Source organism: Odocoileus virginianus, chromosome 9 (assembly GCF_023699985.2).
Source record: "Odocoileus virginianus isolate 20LAN1187 ecotype Illinois chromosome 9, Ovbor_1.2, whole genome shotgun sequence".
Lineage (NCBI taxonomy): Eukaryota > Metazoa > Chordata > Mammalia > Artiodactyla > Cervidae > Odocoileus > Odocoileus virginianus.
The window spans coordinates 15,978,028-15,997,714 of NC_069682.1; the positions used below are offsets into that span (position 1 = coordinate 15,978,028).

A 19,687-nucleotide genomic window follows, 5' to 3' on the forward strand; every position below is an offset into this window, starting at 1 on the left:
CTATTATGTCCATGCTGCCTCTGAGTATCTTACAGACATATATTTACACAAAAATCACAGAAGAGAAGGCAGCAATGACAGCAGTCCAGAAACCTGGACATCACTGAGGCGGCCCTGGTCCTTCTCAGCGCTGTGGGCCCTGGGTCCCACTCACCTGCTTGGGTCGTTTCAGCGTTCCTGCTTCTGAGTGTGATCTGACAAGGGGCGTTAGGTGGGACTGCGGAACAGACCACATGCCCTCTTTTGGGAGATCAGTGGCTACTCCGGATAAAAGACAACCCCGAGGTGGCGCTGGGCTCCCAGTCTACAGTGGACATCCCCGCCTGCACCCCGCTCTTGGCCATGTCACCCTGCGGGCACTCACCAGGGTGACGATGGCACACTCTGCAGTCAGCTGAGCGGCACTGAACAGCGTCCGCACAAACCGGTAGATCTGCTTCTGCTCTGGGTTGTGTTTGTCGTAATCTGGTGGCACTTCGGATTTCTGGGGAGGGAGACATTCTCAATGACTAGCTGCCCCACAGGAGCCACAGGAACATGGCTGGACCACACCCTGGGGCCCAAGGGGAGGGTTACCGAGAGAGGGTGAAGGTTTTCATCGAAAATATCCAAGAGCATCCTTCCATCTGGGTCCCTGGGGAGGAAAGTAATAGAAAATGGAGCTTCCCTTCTGTAACAGAGTGCCAGTCAAAATGAAAACAAAATATGTTCTGATTCAACTGTTATTTCAAGAAACAGAGGCAGTAGTGTTAAGAAATACTACTGATTATTCATGAATTATAATTTGTTTTTCTTGGGGACAATACCTAATCCTTTTTGAATAGTCCATAAAATAAAGGTTATGAACCCCATTTAGTAAAGTAAAAATCAAAGATTTTCATTTCTTGAGTTTTCAAATGCACCAAATCTAAATTTCTTTAACATCTTGTTTCTGAGCAAAGTTTGACAGATCTGTTTAAACCATCACTATGTTGTGGTCAACACAAAAGAAGTCTAAGGGTATGTCCTGGAGATTAGTCTGAAATTCTCACAGCATGCAGCTTAACCACTTCACTAATGAGGGGCTTCACGACTGTACTTTTAAAAAATAACTTTATTTATTTATCTTTGGCCGTGCTGGGTCTTCGCTGCTGCATGGGCTTTTCTCTAGCTGCTGTGCAGAGCACAGCCTCCAGGCACACGGGCTTCAGCAGTGACGGCTCATGTGCTCAGCGGTGGCGGCTCCTGGGCTCCAGAGCACAGGCTCAGAAGCTGTGGCGCATGCGCTTAGCCGCTCTGCAGCATGCGAAATCGTCCTGGATCAGGGATCAAACTTGTCTCTCCTGCACTGGCAGGCGGATTCTTTACCACTGAGCCACCAGGGAAGCCCCAAGCCTCAATACTGAGAAACAACAGGGGGCATGTAGAAAAGTGTACCTGGCTGTTACCACGCTGGTACCTGCACAGGCCCATTAAAGGGGCGGCTCTCTCTGTGAACACAGACAGAGGGGGTGCTGGGCTCTGGGGGGCCACACCCCGCTAGTGACGGCTCTGCTTCCACCAGGCTTATGTCACTTGAGTGTTGTCTAAAAAATTTCTTTGGAAACCGCTGCTTTGGTAACAACACGTAACATTCCAACATCAGTTAGGCTCGCAATTATTAGAAGCTGCAGGTCTGTCTCTGACATGCACCCTTCATGGCACACACCACAGTTTCTGCTCTATGACTTACTGTCTGCAAAAAGACGAAAGAGAACTGGCAGAACAAGTAACTTCTTATATGATTTTTCCATGATTCCGGGTTTCAATTCACTTCTAAAATTAACTGAACTGTCTCCCATCACAGAGGATTTCTACCACCTTAAAAGAATTTATGACTAACTTTACAACACTGTTTCTATTGAATTGAAACGATAAACTTCTTTTTCATGTGAAAGCTGCGCACAGAAACTTGTTAAAATATTTTATAAAAGACAGAATGTTTAAGTGAATGACACAGAAAATAAAGTCAAGAAGAGGTGAATACTGTCAAGAAACTGTTCTCTTTTGCTGACTTCATTTGGTTTCTTCTGACTCAGAAGCAGTTCAGTAATTCTCTGGGAGGTGTGGGTAACCTTAACCTTTACAGATTCTATGAAAGTGAGATAAGAATACAAAACTCAAAGGCTGAGGCAACTAGAACGCAATAGGAAAAATGTCACAGTAGATAATGTGTGATGTTTTCAGCACAAAATTAAACAAAATCCACATACCTGTTTTTGATGTGGTAATATATTGCGAGAGCTACACTGTAAAATAAAATGCAGGAGTTCAGTGTTTCATAAGCATACTCAAGATGCTGTACTTTCTCTGGCATCAGTCTGATCATAAATATTTAAAACTTACGTAAAACGATCCATCTGAACAGCCCCCATTTAATTCAGAATGCTGATTAAGAATATGCACTCCTCAAAGTAAATCAATCAGGTATTTATACCCAGCAGTTATTAAATCTTTTCCACAAATACCAAAATTTTGTGATACTCAGAAATAAATTTCTCTATCTGAAATTTTAAGTTTCCTCACTTTATAATACAGTCATTATGTAAAAATTAAGTGATGAAATAAAACTTCTCTAGAGTTCTCCCAATTCAGCACCTGCTATTTTAGAAAATCAGTGGTTTCTTTATAACTGCTGGAAAAATGTGAATATTACCCACAGTGGTTTATCATTTTTTCTCTTAAAATCAATAACCTCTTGGCAGTCTGCCTAACTTATTCATTCATCTGCTGAAACGGTACTTACCTCTTATTTGTAATACCTTATACTTTAATACCTTAAAATTTCATTTTACATTTTAAAAGAATTTAATGAAGACATTCTCATCCCCTGAATTTTCTTCAAGTACTGTTTCTCTGATTATAAAAAGATATATTCATACTGTAGAAAATTTTGGAAAATAAAAGTATACAGAAAATAATTCCTCTGCCCAAAGATGATTACGACCAGCTTGAGATACAGAGACATTTATTCCTAGTTACCTATAAATTATAAGCAAGCAGGCTGGCATCCCACTTTTATCCTCATTAACATGTTTCTTATTATTAAAATGTTACTCAAATATACAACTTTAAATGGCTGACTATATCCCATATTCCACCATACTGTTGAATAATTTATTAACTATTTCCCTGTTCTTGAACATTTAAGTTGTTTATAGTATTTTGCAATTATGATTAACACCATAATATTCCCACAGATAAACATTCTATGGCCTACAACTCTTACTATTTCCACAAGAAAACATCCTGTAATTGGAAATAGGAGCTCTAAGGTCATAATCGTAAGGCTCCCCCCCAAACATACCTCCCAATATCTTTGCAGAAAAGCTGTACCAGTGTACACCTCCCCACCAGTGTCTGTCTCACTTCACCTTCACCAACGCTCACCTTGAATGTTCTGAAAAAATGTTCTCCAGCTGGATAGCGTAAAAAGGGTAACTGCTTTCAACCTGAGTTTCTCTGATCACCTATCAAGTGGGCAGGGTTATTCAGGTTGAACTGCCCAACGTTTTTATTACTTCCTCCTCTGTAACCTGTCTAGATCCTTCCACAGTTTTAAAATTTATTGAGGAGGCCATTTTTTTTTTTTTTTAAGCTCCTAAAGAACATAGCTAACTGGCTGCATCAGACTGTGCTCTGGTCTCTGAGCCCAGGAACTGCCACCCAGGGCCCCAACACGGAGCCAGTAGACTGAGCCCCAGACACCTCCCCTCACTCGGAGGTGCCCACTGAGGGCCTGGGCAGGCACGTTGGACTCCGAGCGGTCCAGACATTCCCCCACGCCCTGACACGACAGCAGCTCATCTCACTCTGCCCAAAGAGAGCACGTTCTCCCGAAGCTCTCTTTCCGGATCTATGAATTCAAGAGATTTTAGTTAAGTGTGGAAAGTATTCCTGAGCAAGTGTAATATATTTGCTCTCCTAACATCCTGAAAAGTGTCTAAGCTGATGAAGGAATTGTAATTGGAGTGAAGGGACTTCAAAAGTTTAAAAAATAATAGTACAGTTTTCAAAGTGCCTTGACATGTACCTAAAAAGCCCTGCCATGGGAAATAATAAATGTTATTGATTCTATTTTATAAATGAGAAAATTCAGGTAAAGATATCAGATGTCATGATTTCTGACATATAATGGTTTTGTGCCCTTTCATTCTATAATGCTGCCTCTGGAAAAAAGGAAGAGATGCTGTTTTATTCATTTAAAAGTCACGCTGTGATGATTAAATTGAATGTTTCATATGATTGGGTTTGGTAAAGTGATTACTTTAATTGCTTTAATTGGCTGAGGAAAAAATATGGTCCCTGCTTTCCCTATCATAGGAAAAACATCACTGGACTGAAGTCAGACTAGCTGGGCTCAAAACCTGGGTCCTTCATCAGTTAGAGTTCATCCACCCCTCAGAACGTTCACTTCCTTGGACAATTCAACCTGCATCGCAGAGTGGTTATTACAATCAAATGAAGTAAATAAAAGCATGATCTCAAATATGTACTTCTCAAATGAAAGTTACTATTAGTAGCCGTTATCCTATGAATGACTCCACCTCTGGAGGTCTTCCGGCCTCTGTGGAGGGAAAGTCTCAGGGCCCCAGATTACTACTATCTCCCATATCTCCAGAGCCGAAAGCCAGGTTGGATGACTCACACCCCTGTTAAACACAGGGATGCTCGGAAGGCCAATGTCCACTCAAGGTCAAACCCCGAAAGTGAGAAAACCAAGCTGAGGATGCACATGTGGTCCAGCTCCACCAGCCAGTTCAGCGGGTCACCGTGAAAGAAGTAAGCAACTCTTGGAGGCAAACCCTGGCCAGCTGGAAATGGAATCAATCCCAGGCTTCACTCCCAATGGCCAGCTTGGGAGGCCTGGCCAGCCTGCCACATCCTCAGAACTGGCGAGGGCTCCCAGGACAGGCAGACCAGAGGGCTGGCGCAACTGCCCTAGGTGCAGAGCCAGGAGGAAAGGGGAGCCTGGAAGGAAGAGATGCTATTTTCTTGCCCAGGAAAACAAAACCCATTTCTGACGGCTAGCACCACCCTTGCCTCACTTCTGACCTAGAGCTAGGTCAGAAGTGCCGGGTTCTGGAAGGTGTACGAAGCTGCTCCGACCCTGAGGCCAGGGGCCATTCATGGCGTGCGCAGCTGTGAACAGCTCCTCACCACCTGCACCCGTCCTCTGAGCACCAGCCCCATGCCTGTACACAACTGGGGGGCTGGGGTGGTTACAGGGGCACTGGGGTGGATGGCAAACTCTGAATTCATACCACAGCTACCAGCACTCAAGGGAAAGATGGGAAAAATCAAGTTCTCAGGGAAGATATCATGCCTGTGAAAACAATGAACTCAGAATTGTGTGCAAACCTGTCACACGTCTGCTTCTCTTTGGCTGTTCAAACCTCCACCCATTCCCTAACCAGAATGTGCAAATACATTTGCTCTTTGGGCAATCCCCGATTTACAAAAGAGTTTTCTTTTTTTTTTTAATATGAATTTTATTTCACAGTACCTTTCAGTTCCTGGATTTCCATTTGGGTCTTTTTGCAACTTTACTCTTCTTTCTGGCTGCACCAAGCAGGGATTGAACCTGGGTCACAGCCATGAAAAGCCCAGAATCCTGACCACTAGGCCACCGGGGAACTCCCCAGAGGGTTTTCTTCTAAAATTAGCTTACAAAGCAGTTGTTAGAACCCAGAGCTTTTCTCAAAGGTCAAAAGTGGTTAACAGAAGGTGAGTTCAGCCCAGGAATGCCTGTTCTGCCCACAAGAGCTGAATGACTGATTAGTGAGTTTGTATCAATTTTAACATCTTGGGGGAGGAGGTCACAGGGGCCTTGGCAAGTGCGGGATAAGATTAGGCGGATTTTCAGAACAGGAGGGCATTCACACCTCGCACACCCTGCCTCTCTTCATGACGTGCGTTCCCCTTGTGTGGGCAAAGGCCTTGGCTAAAGTCACCCAGGCCCGCTAACACCTCTCAAAATGACCATCACCAAGTCATGTGTGACATACCAGATGCAGGGAAGGATTCTGATGGTACGTCTACAGTTAGGGTTCACTCTGCCAAGCTCTCAGATCCAAAATGGACATTTTTAAAAACAGGGTACATTTTAAAACAAATAAGCTACTGACTAAAAGCATCTCAAATCTTTGTGGTGTCCCGGGAAGCCACAGCATCCACACTGGACTCTTCCTCTTGACACTCAACCTTCACCACTGGTCCAGCTTTCCAGCTTCTCTTCCTTTTTTTTTTTTTTTTTAAGCATTTATTTATTTTTTATTGAAGGATAATTGCTTTACAGAATTTTCCTGTTTTTTGTCAAACCTCAACATGAATCAGCCATAGGTATACATATATCCCCTCCCTTTTGGACCTCCCTCCCATCTCCCTCCCCAAACCACCCCTCTAGGTTGATACAGAGCCCTAGTTTGAGTTTCCTGAGCCATACAGCAAATTCCCACTGGCTATCTATTTTACATATGGTAATGTAAGTTTCCATTTTACTCTTTTCCATACATCTCACCCTCTCTTACCCTCTCCCCATGTCCACAAGTCTATTCTCTATGTCTGTTTCTCTACTGCTGCCCTGTAAGTAAATTCTTCAGTACCATTTTTCTAGATTCCATATATATGCATTAGAATACAATATTTATCTTTTTCTTTCTGATTTACTTCACTCTGTATAACAGGTTCTAGATTCATCCACCTCATTAGAACTGACTCAAAGGCGTTCCTTTTTATAGCTGAGTAATATTCCATTGTGTATCTGCACCACAACTTCTTCATCCATTCATTGGTAGATGGACATCTAGGTTACTTCCATATTCTAGCTATTGTAATAGTGTTGCAGTGAATAATGGAATACATGTGTCTTTAAATTTTGGTTTCCTCAGGGTATATATGCCTAGGAGTGAGATTGCTGGGTCATATGGTGGTTTTATTCCTAATTTTTAAAGGAATCTCTATACCGTCTTCCATAGTGGCTGAATCAATTTATATTCCCACCAACAGAGCAAGAGGTTCCCTTTTCTCCACACCCTCCTCCGGCATTTATTGTTTGTAGACTTCTTAACGATGGCCATTCTGACTGGTGTAAGGTGATATCTCATTTTAGTTTTGATTTGCATTTCTCTAATAAAGAGCAATGTTGAGCATCTTTTTCATGTTTGTTAGGCATCTATATGTCTTCTTTGGAGAAATGTCTGTTTAGGTCTTTTTCCCACTTTTTGATTGGGTTGTTTGTCTTTCTGGTATTGAGTTGTATGAGCTGCTTATATATTTCAGAAAGTAATCCTTTGTCAGTTGTTTCATTTGCTATTATTTTCTCCAGACAACATTCTGAGGGTTGTCTTTTCAGCTTGCTTAGTGTTTCCTTTGCTGTGCAAAAGCTTTTAAGTTTAGTCAGGTCCCACTTGTTTACTTTTGTTTTTATTTCCATTACTCGAGGAGGTGAGTCACAAAGGATCTTGCTTTGACTTATGTCATCGAGTGTTCTGCCTGTTTTCCTCTAAGGGTTTTTATAGTTTCTGGTCTTAAATTTAGGTCTTCAATCCATTTTGAGTTTATCTTTGTGTATGGTGTTAGGAAGTGTTCTATTTTCATTCTTTTACATGTAGTTCTCCAGTTTCTCCAGCACCATTTATTGAAGAGACTGTCTTTGCTCCATTGTATATTCTTGCCTCCTTTGTCAAAAATAAGGTACCCATAGGAGCATGGGTTTATTTCTGCACTTTCTATCTTATTCCATTGGTGTGTATTTCTCTTTTTGTGACAGTACCATACTGTCTTGATGACTGTAGCTTTGTGGTATAATGTGAAGTCAGGAAGGTTTATTCCACCAGCTCCATTCTTCTTTCTCAAGACTACTTTGGCTATTCAGGGTCTTTTGTGTTTTCACATGAACTGTGAAATCTTTTGTTCTAGTTCTGTGAAAAATGGCATTGGTAATTTGATAGGGATCACAATGAATCTGTAGACTGCGTTTGGTAGTATAGTCATTTTCACAATATTGATTCTTCCTACCCAGGAACATGGGTTTAATGTCTCCATTTGTTTAATGTCATCTTTGATTTCTTTCACTAGTGTCTTAGAATTTTTTGTGTACAATTCTTTTGTCTCTTTCAGTTCAGCTGAGTTGCTCAGTTGTGTCTGACTCTTTGTGACCCCATGGACTGCAGCATTCCAGGCCTCCCTGTCCATCACCAACTCCTGGAGTTTACTCAAACTCATGTCCATTGAGTCAGTGATGCCATCCAACTATCTCATCCTCTGCTGTCCCCTTCTCCTCCCGCCTTCAATCCTTCCCAGCATCAGGGTCTTTTCAAATGAGTCAGTTCTTTGCATCAAGTGGCCAAAGTATTGGAGTTTCAGCTTCAACATCAGTCCTTCCAGTGAATATTCAGGACTAACTGATTTCCTTTAGGATGGACTGGTTGGATCTCGAGAGTCCAAGTGACTCTCAAGAGTCTTTTCCAACACCACAGTTCAAAAGCATCAATTCTTCAGCACTCAACTCTCTTTATAGTCCAACTCTCCCATCTATACATGACTACTGGAAAAACCATAGCCTTGACTAGACAGACCTTTGATGGCAAAGTAATGTCTCTGCTTTTCAATAAGCTGTCTGGGTTGGTCATAACTTTTCTTCCAAGGAGCAAGTGTCTTTTAATATCATGGCTGCAGTCACCACCTGCAGTGATTTTGGAACCCAAAAAACTAACCTCTGCCACTGTTTCATTGTTTCCCCAACTATTTCCCACGAAGTGATGGGACCAGATGCCATGATCTTAGTTTTCTGAATGCTGAGCTTTAAGTCAACTTTTTCACTCCTCTTTCACTTTCATCAAGAGGCTCTTTATTTCTTTTCTTTCTGAGATAAGGGTGGTGTCATCTGCTTATCTGAGGTTATTGATATTTTTCCCAGCAATCTTGATTCCAGCTTGTGCTTCCTCCAGCCCAGCATTTCTCATGATGTACTCTGCATAAAAGTGAAATAAGCAGGGTGACAATATACAGCCTTTTCCCATTTGGAACCAGTCTGTTGTTCCATGTCCAGTTCTAACTGTTGCTTCCTGACCTGCATACAGGTTTCTCAAGAGGCAGGTCAGGTGGTCTGGTATTCCCATCTCTTTCAGAATTTTCAACAGTTTGTTGTGATCCACACAGTCAAAGGCTTTGGCATAGTCAATAAAGCAGAAATAGATGTTTTTCTGGAACTTTCTCTCTTTTTCAATGATCCAATAGATGTTGGCAATTTGATCTCTGGTTCCTCTGCCTTTTCTAAATCCAGCTTGAACATCTGGAAGTTCTTGGTTCAAGTACTGTTGAAGCCTGGCTTGGAGAATTTTGAGCATTACTTTACCAGCGTGTGAGATGAGTGCAATTGTGTGGCAGTTTGAACATTCTTTGGCATTACCTTTGGGATCGGAATGAAAACTGACCTTTTCCAGTCCTGTGGCCACTGCTGAGTTTTCCAAATTTGCTGGCATACTGATTGCACCAGTGTAATAGCATCATCTTTTAGGATTTGAAGTAGCTCAACTGGAATTCCATCACCTCCACTAGCTTTGTTCGTAATGATGCTTCCTAAGGCCCACTTGACTTCACATTCCAGGATGTATGGCTCTAGGTGAGTGATCACACCATCGTGATTATCTGGGTCTTGAAGATCTTTTTTGTATAGTTTTTCTGTGTATTCTTGACACCTCTTCTTAATATCTTCTGTTTCTGTTAGGTCCACACCATTTTGGTCCTTTATTGAGCCCATCTTTGCATGAAATATTCCCTTGACATATCTAACTTTCTTGAAGAGAAATTAGGTATCTCTAATTTTCTGGAAAAGATCTCTAGCCTTTTCCATTCTATTGTTTTCCTCTATTTTTTGCACCGATCACTAAGGAAGGCTTTTTCTTATCTCTCCTTGCTATTCTTTGGAATTCTGCATTCAAATGGGTGTATCTGTCCTTTTCTCTTTTGCTTTTCACTTCTCTTCTTTTCACAGCTATTTGTAAGGCCTCCTCAGACAACCATTTTGCCTTTATGCATTTCTATTTCTTGGGGGTGGTCTTGATCACTGCCTCCTGTACAATGTCATGAACCTCCATCCATAGTTCTTCAGGCACTCTATCAGATCTAATCCCTTGAATCTATTTGTCACTTCCACTGTATAATCGTAAGGGATTTGATTTAGGTCATAACTGAATGGTCTAGTGGTTTTCCCTACTTTCTTCAATTTAAGTCTGAATTTGGTAATAAGGTTTTCTTTTCTGTGTTGTCTTTGTCTGGTTTTGGTATCAGGGTGATGGTGGCCTTGCAGAATGAGTTTGGAAGTGTTCCTTCCTCTGCAATATTTTGTAAGAGTTTTAGAAGGATAGGCATTAGCTCTTCTCTAAATGTCTGACAGAACTCTCCTGTGAAGCCATCTGGTCCTAGGCTTTTGTTTTTGGGGAGATTTTTGATCACAGTTTCAATTTCCGTGCTTATAACTGGGTTGTTCATAATTTCTATTTCTTCCTGGAAGATTGAACTTTTCTAAGAATCTGTCCATTTTTTCCAGGTTATCCATTTTATTGCCATATAGTTGTTCATAGTAGTCTCGTCTCTTATAATCCTTTGTATTCCTGCACTGTCTGTTGTAATCTCTTTTTCATTTCTAATTTTGTTGATTTGATGATTTCTTGATGAGTCTGGCTAAAGGGTCTGTCAAGTTTGTTTATCTTCTTAATGAAACAGCTTTTCATTTTATTAATCTTTACTATTGTTTCTTTCATTTCTTTTTCACTTATTTCTGCTCAGATCTTTATCATTGCTCTCCTTCTACTAATTTTGGTTTTTTTTTTGTTGTTCTTTTTCCTATTGTTTTAGGTGTAAAGTTAGGTTGTCTATTCAATGTTTCTCTTGTTTCTTGAGGTAGGATTGCATTGTTATAAACTTCCCTCTTAGAACTGCTTTTGCTGCATCCCATTGGTTTTGAGTTGTCATGTTTTCATTGTCATTTGTTTCTAGAAGTTTTTTTATTTCCCTTTTTATTTCTTAAGTAACCTGTTGGTTATTTAGAAATGTGTTGTTTAATCTCCATGTGTTTGTGTTTCTTAGTTTTTTTTTTCTTATAATTGATATCTAGTCTCATAGCGTCACGGTTGGAGAAGATGCTTGATACAATCTCAATTTTCTTAAATTTAATGAGGTTTGATTTGTGACCCAAGATGTGGTCTATCCTGGAGAATGTTCCATGTGCACTTGAGAAGGTGTATTCTTCTGCATTTAGATGGAATGTCCTAAAGATATCAATGAGATCCACCTCATCTAATATATCATTTAAGACTTGTGTTTCCTTATTAATATTCTGTTTTGATGATGTGTCCAATGGTGTGAGTGCGGTCTCCTACTATTATTGTGTTACTGTCAATTTCTCCTTTTGTATCTGTTAGTGTTTGTCTTATGTATTGAGGTGCTCCTATGTTGGGTGCATAGATATTTACAATTGTTATGTCATCCTCTTGGATTGATCCCCTGATCATTATAGCATCTGTCCTTATCTCTTGTGATCTTCTTTATTTTAAGGTCTCTTTTGTCTGATGTGAGAACTGCTACTGCAGGTTTCTTTTGCTTCCTATTTTCATGGAATATATTTTTCCATCCTCTCACTTTCAGTCTTATGTGGCTTGAGGTCTGAAGTGGGTTTCTTGTAGACAGCATATATATGGGTCTTGTTTTTGTATCCATTTAGCCAGTGTGTGTCTTTTGGTTGGATCATTTAATCCATTTACATTTAAAGTAATTATTGATATATATGTTCCTATTGCCATTTTCTTAATTGTTTGGGGTTGACTTTGTAGATCTTGTTCCTTCTCTTGTATTTCTTGACTATGTAAGTCCCTTTAACATTTGTTGTAAAGCTGGTTTCATGGTACTGAATTCTCTTAACTTTTGCTTGTCTGAAAAGCTTTTTATTTCTCTATAAATTCTGGATGAGATCCTTGCCAGGTACAGTAATCTTGGTTGTAGATTCTCCCCTTTCAGTAGTTCAAATAGAGCCCGCCATTCCCTTCTGGCCTTTCAGAACTCTGCTCTTTTTGGCAGAGTTTCTGCTGACAGATCCAGCTGTTAAATGTATGGTGTTTCCCTTGTATGTGACCTGTTGCTTTTCCCTTGCTGCTTTTAGTATTCTTTCTTTGTGTTTAGCCTTTGTTAGTTTGATTAGTATGTGTCTTAGCATGTTTCTCCTTGGGTTTACCCTACATGGGACTCTCTGTGCCTCTTGGACTTGATTTGATGATTTCCTTTTCCATCTTGAGGAAATTTCAACTATAATCTCTTCAAAAATTTTCTCACAGCCTTTCTTTTTCTTGTCTTCTTCTAGGACCCCTATAATTCGAATGTTTGTGCTTTTGATATTGTCCCAGAGGTCTCTAAGGCTATCCTCAGTTCTTTTCATTCTTTTTATTTTATTCTGCTCTTCAGAAGTTATTTCCACCATTTTATCTTCCAGCTCACTGATTTGTACTTCTGCTTCAAATTCCTTCAAGAGTATTTTTAATTTCAATAATTGTGTTGTCTCTGTAGGTTTATTCTTTAATTCTTCAAGGTCTTTATTAACTGATTCTTGCATTTTCCCCATTTTGATTTCAAGGTTTTTGATCATCTTTACTATCATTATTCTGAATTCTTTTTCAGGTAGTTTGCCTATTTCCTCTTCATTTATTTGGACTTCTGTGTTTCTAATTTGGTCCTTCATCTGTGTAGCATTTCTCTGCCTTTTCATTTTTTTTTTTAAACTTATTGTGTTTGAGGTCTCCTTTTCCCTGGCTTCAAGGTTGAATTCTTTCTTCCTTTTGGTTTCTGCCCTCCTAAGGCTGGTACAGTGGTTTGTGTAAGCTTTGTATAGGGTGAGATTTGTGGTGAGCTTTTGTTTGTTTTTCCTCTGATGGGCAAGGCTGGGCGAGGTGGTAGTCCTGTCTGCTGATGACTGAGTGTGTATTTTTGTTTTGTTTGTTGTTTAGATGGGGCGTCCTGCACAGGGAGCTACTGGCGGCTGCGTGACGCCGGCTCTTGTGTTCAGGTGGTTTCCTCTGTGAGTTCTCGCTGTCTGATACTCCACAGGGTGCTACTGGCGGCTGCGTGACGCCGGCTCTTGTGTTCAGGTGGTTTCCTCTGTGTGAGTCTCGCTGTCTGATACTCCACAGGGAGCTACTGGCGGCTGCGTGACGCCGGCTCTTGTATCCAGGTGGTTTCCTCTGTGAGTTCTCGCTGTCTGACACTCCCCGGGGTCAGTAGTCCAGGGTCCTGGAGTCAGTGCTCCCACTCCAAAGGCTCAGGGCTTGACGTCTTCATGTCCTTCTTCATCTGACTCCGTGGGTAGTTTCACTGCTTGTTGCAACAAGAAGAAAACCCACCAGTGGGGAACTATGGGCATCTCAGTAAGAGGGTGTTAGCGTGTACAGCACAGGGAACTCTACCTGGGGCTCTCTGTGTGACCCCTTTAAGCACATAATCAACATCACAATAATGAGACAAACTGATACCATATACCAGTTGTCAGTGTTTACAACGAGGAGAGACCAAGTTGATGTGATATGTTTTCTAGAAGAATCCAGCATCTGTGGTAGTTCTTAAGACAGGTTAAGTTTTCACTTTTTTTTGCAGACACAAGTCACAACCTAATGAGACTGAGGGTGTCAGGTTGGATGTTCCACCCTTTGTGTGGGAGACCCTTCTCTTCCTCGTGGTATTAACCACAGGTGACACCTTCAAGGGAACTGGAAGGTAGAGGTCCACAGACATCCGGGGTCCTCAGCCTTGGCTACCCACGAAACCCTCCTGGAGGGGCTGACAATCCAGATCCCGGATCTGGTGACCGGGATCACCAGATCCCTGCAAGGACCTCGCAGGTGCAGTATGGCTAAAACTGCTGATGCACAAACCACACACGTGACTTTGGAGCTGGCCCCTCCCAGACTCAATACCGGAGTATCCAACTGTCACCCAGATTTCCTGCTGGGCCCCCGAGTGTCTGTGTCACAACCAGGGGCAGCGTGAAGTCAGCCCCAGGGGAAGTGCGGAGCCACAGAGTCAGAGGCCCAGGAAACCCACTGGCCCTGGAAGGCAGGTCTCAGGCCCCACGGAGGCTGGGCTCCAGGGCTGGAGTGGGTGCTACCAGGTCTCCAGGCTCCCACCCCCCTAGCACCTCTCGTTCCTGGCATGAAGCTCCCAGGGCAGAGTGGCTTGACCAAGAGCAGAACAGTGGAGCGAGGGCACACACAGTCCCCTAGCTGTGATTGTCCACCATGCGGTGATGCCCACTGGTCACCACTATACCCTCTATCACCAATGGAACAAAGGAAGAAGCTACGTTCCCATTTAGGTCTTTGAGACATGCAACCCACAGGAGACATGCAACCCACCCAACTCTCCAGGTGGGCCCAACTCTCACCCTCTCCCTTGAGGGGACACTGTCCATAGAAGACCATCCCTGTCTCCACCGCCTGGCAGGCCTAACACTGTCACATATGGGCATGTGCAGGAAAGGGTTTCTAGACCTGGAGGCCTGGCCCAATGGAACAGAAAGCATCTTATTTAGAAAGCAAACACTCACTGCACAGGATGGCACAGTGAGCTGTTAAACGTGGATTCTCCCTAAATGAGTACAGAGGCAAAATACCCCAGGTTTTTCACAGTTAAGCCTAGACCAGATCCCCAGCAAATGGGTCTCTGTAACCTCAGTCAAGGCTTTCTACTACAATGCTGAGGGGCACACTTCAGGGAAAACCAGTGTTCTGGCCCTCCCACCTCCCACTTTAAAATAAGGGAGCTGAAGCCCAAAGGGAAAAATTTTAATCCAAAGACTCCCCTTCCTCCCTTAAACCCCACTTTACAGCAGAAGCCCAAAGCAAAGGGTCTTCATTCCCACCCTCCCTGCTGGGAAGGGAGCCAAGGTCAGAAGCCTGCTGTCCTTGCTCCAGACAAGCACACTTCCATGGTGCCACGCCTGCTCTCTACTGCAGCCCCAAGTCAAAGTGGGACCCATCACATTCTGACAGTAAAATTCAAGCAGAGTTAGGCTGGGATGGAGTCCATACAAAGTGGGAAGGTAGAAAGCATGCACAAAAACAAAACTATGCTTAACTTACAATTTCAAGTCATTGAAAATTTTGGTCTTTTTTTGTAAATGGTAATACACATATTTTTAAGACTTCCACATTTTAACTCCCCAATCACATTTTTAAAAGACTCCCTGCCAATGTCCTCCCCCTCCCCAATCTTACCACTCACAGATCCCACAAACAAACAGTTAGCCAGCAGGTTAAGGAACAGAAAAGGCATTCAGTGAAGGAAAAATGCATATACCCACCATTTAATTGTATACTTGAGGTTTGGTTGACTGACTGTGCTATCATCTAGGAAAATAGTCGAGCAGGAGCTGTATTTCCTCGCTATTTGTCCTGGAGGATGCTACAAAAACAATGGCAACAATACAAGAACAATTAAAAAGGGGCTCAAAATTCTTCTGAGGACCATCATCCCCTTCACCTTGAGACCAGCCTATAGAGGAAAAGTGTCTAACCGAGAAATGTTAATACTACCAGCAAGTACAGCACAAAACTCACTTTCTTCCTACAATAGAATTCTGTGTTCTTCCATATAAAAAAATCACCACCACCACTCCCAGTCCCAAACCTCCATCAGCTCAGCACACTCCCAAAATCGAGCATCAAAGGGTGTGCTGCAGAGTCCATAAAAATCCCTGAGAAACAAGCAGCATGCGCTCATCTCCCCAGCAAAAGCCCATGCTGCGGGGGACAGCCTGGTGTGAGGCTCCAGAATCAAGACAGGAGCCCACAGCACCCATTTTTTCCTACCCCCGAGGTACAGTTGATTTGGGGACCATGGAAGATGCAGTCACTGTGAATTAAGAATCTCCTACTCTTCAATTTCAGGAGGTGAAGATGTAAAGAAAAAAGTACTCCTTCTTTAAGGGCAAAATACATTTTAAAGGTGAAAGTCATCTGATGTTTTGAAAATATGACCAGTGGAGGAGCTTCAGGTGGGGCGCCTGTGGCAGCTGTGTACCTGGTTCTTTCAGGCAGTGTAAATTCTGAGCTCTTTGGAAAACCTTAGAACTGAGAAGTATACTTCTCAAACATACTGTTAGAGAAAACAGAATTTCAATTACACGCAGATGACATCTAATTGAATAGTAAGTAGATTTTTGGCAATTATGTGGGCAATGTGATTAGTAGATATCAATCTGGATCATTCTTGCTCAAAGCATACTAAAAAAAAAAAAAAAAGAATCAAATCACCCAAACGAGTTTCGGCTGGCCTGGTGCTATGCTGACAATCAAAAGTGTCATTTTCAGCAACCACAACAATTAATTCCTTAAGGATAATAACCCTGCCCTGACTCACCTGCCCACCCCCAGGGAAGCACTCAGTACCCACGGTTTATGAACACGAAAGGAGCCTTAAAGCTCATCAGAGACCAAACGCCCTGTTTAACATTTACTTATTTAATAAGGTTTCCCATGTGATTAGGGCTTCCCTTGTGGCTCAGGTGGTAAAGAATCTGCCTGCAATGCTGGAGACCTGGGTTGGGACAATCCCCTGGAGAAGGGAAAGGCTACTCTCTCCAGTATTCTGGCCTGGAGAATTCCATGGACTGTATAGTACATGGGGTTGCAGAGTTGGACACGAATAAGTGACTTTCACTTTCCCATGTGATAAAATTATGGAAATATGCAACAGCCTAAGAAACAGAAGACAGCATTATAAACAATCTCCCCCCAGAGGGATCGGGTGGAGAGGGAGGTGGGAGGGGGGACCGGGATGGGGAATACATGTAAATCCATGGCTAATTCATTTCAATGTATGACAAAAACCACTGCAATGTTGTAAAGTAATTAGCCTCCAACTAATACAAATATATGGAAAAAAAAATAAACAATCTCCCCTCTTGCTAATCGTCACTCCTTGAGGCATACAGTTCCTAAAATCCCCGGCAGAGGGCACTGCACTACTGAATCGCTAGGACCCTCCTGAGCGCGGCTTTTACAAAGGCCATGTGGGTCAGGAGGAAATAACCAGAGTCAGGGAACTCAAAAGATAAGGCTTGTTCTTGGCCAGTGTGTTTAGGCACACATTGTTCTGTGCCTGTGTAAGATAAGGGCACCAAAAAAGCCTGTCAAGTTCAAGTTACCTGAGTGCAATTTTAACATGGCATTTTTCACGTCTATCAAATTAATCACAACAGTTTCATTAAGACAAGCCGGAGGCATTAAAAACCATTTTGATCTCTTTTGTGGGTCAGGTAGCAATCACACTTGAGTCACAGACAAAAACTTGCAATCTAATAATAGTTATTAACATGTGTGGCAAGTTTTAAAAATCCTTATGAAATTTTCCCCACCAATGGAAAATCTACCTGAAACAGAAACCTCAACAGATATACTTAACACAAAAATTCAGTAATTAGTTGATATGTTAAAGAATCTTTAGAGATACAAGAAAATTATTATTTAGGAATAATCACAACAGTGACGCAAAGGACAGCAATGACTGGTTTCTATTTGTGAGGTTTCCTTTTTTTTTTTAATTTGTGAGGTTTCTACTGTTTCCTCTGACACAAATTTCCTCAAGATGAAAATGTGATGGGAAGAGCCAAGAGTAAATGGTTTCCCTAAGAAAACATGAGCACTAGAGTTAAGAAGAGGCGGTCGTGACGCACCAGGTCACAGAGTGGGCACTCCCTCGTCCTCCTTGCAGGAGTGCAGTGCCCTTTGGGGTCACAGGGTTAACTGGAAACCAGTACCCCCCAGGAGCCGGTCCTGGCCTGAGATCTGCCAGCTGTTGGCCGGAGCCCTCTATCACTAAGGGCTGGTGTGCCAAACGGCGTTGCCAACTCAGCTTTCTGACTCTGCAGCCCCATGGACTGTAGCCCACCAGGCTCCTCTGTCCATGGGATTTTCCAGGCAAGAATACTGGAGTGGATAGCCAATCCCTTCTCCAGGGGGTCCCGACCCAGGGATGGAATTCAGGTCTCCTACAGTGCAGGCAGATTCGTTACCATCTGAGCCATCAGGGAAGCTCCCTTCAAACTATTTAGTAATTTCTAAATTGAATATAAGTCCTTGGCATTGTTATAATGGGGTTAAGTTTGAAACCGTATTTGGGCATTAAGTCATTTGCTGGATAGAAGGGCTACAAGATTCACAGAATGTATACTTCTCTTGATCTGACATCCACCCCCCCCCCCCACCAAAAAAAAAAAAAAGCTGAGAGAACAAGGATCCCTCCACAGAGAGGCTTCTGCGCCCAGGGCAGCGCCCCTGCCTGGTTCCTTGTTTGAACTCTCGTGTGGCAGAGGCAGGCAGGGACTGTACTCAATAAATCTGTACTCTGTTAAGAGCAAAGCTCCCAGAGAGGCAAAAGCAAGGTTTAGAATTTTTAAAATTTCAGCTCCTGGATCACATTCACTTCATTCCTTAACTTCTATGGCTTAATACTTACGAAAAAACTATACCTGTACTCAAAATACCAGAAAGACTTTGATCAGTTTTGCTACTGAACTTGGAAACACAAAATTTACCTACAAATCTAATGAGCAGTAACAATAATAACATCAGCATACTCAGATGGTGCTAAAATCACTTCTGCAAATCACCTTCTGTTCAGTCCACTAGGTAAACAGGCGGACCAGGAGTCATTCTACGAGATCAGACAACTATGACTTCAAGACTTTTTCAAGGTCCCCCTTTTATTAGCTGGTAGATTTAGGGCTTGAACAAAATTCTTTTGGCTCCAAGTCCAGCTCCAAATATGGCTCTTGCTAAACTGATAAAGAACGCTCTATATTCCTTTGTGAAGTTTTTATAGCTACCACCTGTCTCAATATTAAGACAAATAATTGTGATCATTTTGCTGAGGGTGAAGGAGGCTGGCCATTCAACTCCTGACTCACTCTGTTTTAATTTTTTCTTTAACTTAGAATGATCAATTCCCTTCAAGTACACTGTCATCAAGGGGAAGAGAACGTCACGGAAAAATTAAGCTAAAGCAAAAGATGTGCGTTTTCCCTAAATTTCAGGAGAGAGATTCCAGACTCTCAGCCACCGACAATGCCACCCACAATTTATAATCAGAGACTACCACATCTTAATTAAAAGATTCATTAAAACAGCTAGCCAAAACTTCAGCAAATTTTAAGCAAGCTATGAACTTTAAATAAAGCCCTTTACGCAATCCTTGCTAAAATACCTGTGTCTCTATTGTAATGTATTAAATTTTCCTGTAACTGTTGATCTGATAATTACATCTAAAACATAGTGCTGATTAGAATATTAATCTTTATAATATGCCCTGGTTTAACTTACTGTTAAAACTCCCCCAAGGGTTTATCCTCAAATAGCTTCAAGATTTAAAATCTATAATAATTCTTTTAGAAGAAGCTCCTTTTACTTTGTAAGTCTCTCTTGGCAGTTCTCAGCCAGCGAGTGGTACCCTCTTTTCCAGCCAGGGGTTCCTTCTTTTGGCCCCTTCCTTGGAGGCGGTACCCAAAGGCAGCTTCCATCACTTGCTAGACTGTGTTACTGTACTGGAGCCAGAAAAGACCTTGTTTCTCTCCACCTGGTGGAAGCTATTTCCTGTTGTGACCATCACCCCTCACCTTTCCTCACAT

The 19,687-nt window shown here is 42.2% G+C and overlaps 1 protein-coding gene across 5 annotated transcripts in view; it reads right to left on the reverse strand.

Annotated features, from left to right (window-relative positions):
* Nucleotides 1-19,687, reverse strand: part of CCNY (cyclin Y) — a 115,553-nt gene that overhangs the window by 9,256 nt on the left and 86,610 nt on the right. For all 5 annotated transcript variants that reach the window (XM_070472008.1, XM_070472004.1, XM_070472006.1 and 2 more), the window contains 4 exons: nt 15,365-15,465; nt 2,232-2,267; nt 577-634; nt 365-484 (listed from right to left, as the gene is read on the reverse strand). In XM_070472008.1, coding sequence (XP_070328109.1) covers nt 365-484; nt 577-634; nt 2,232-2,267; nt 15,365-15,465 — 315 coding nt within the window. The remainder of the gene's footprint in view (nt 1-364; nt 485-576; nt 635-2,231; nt 2,268-15,364; nt 15,466-19,687) is intronic.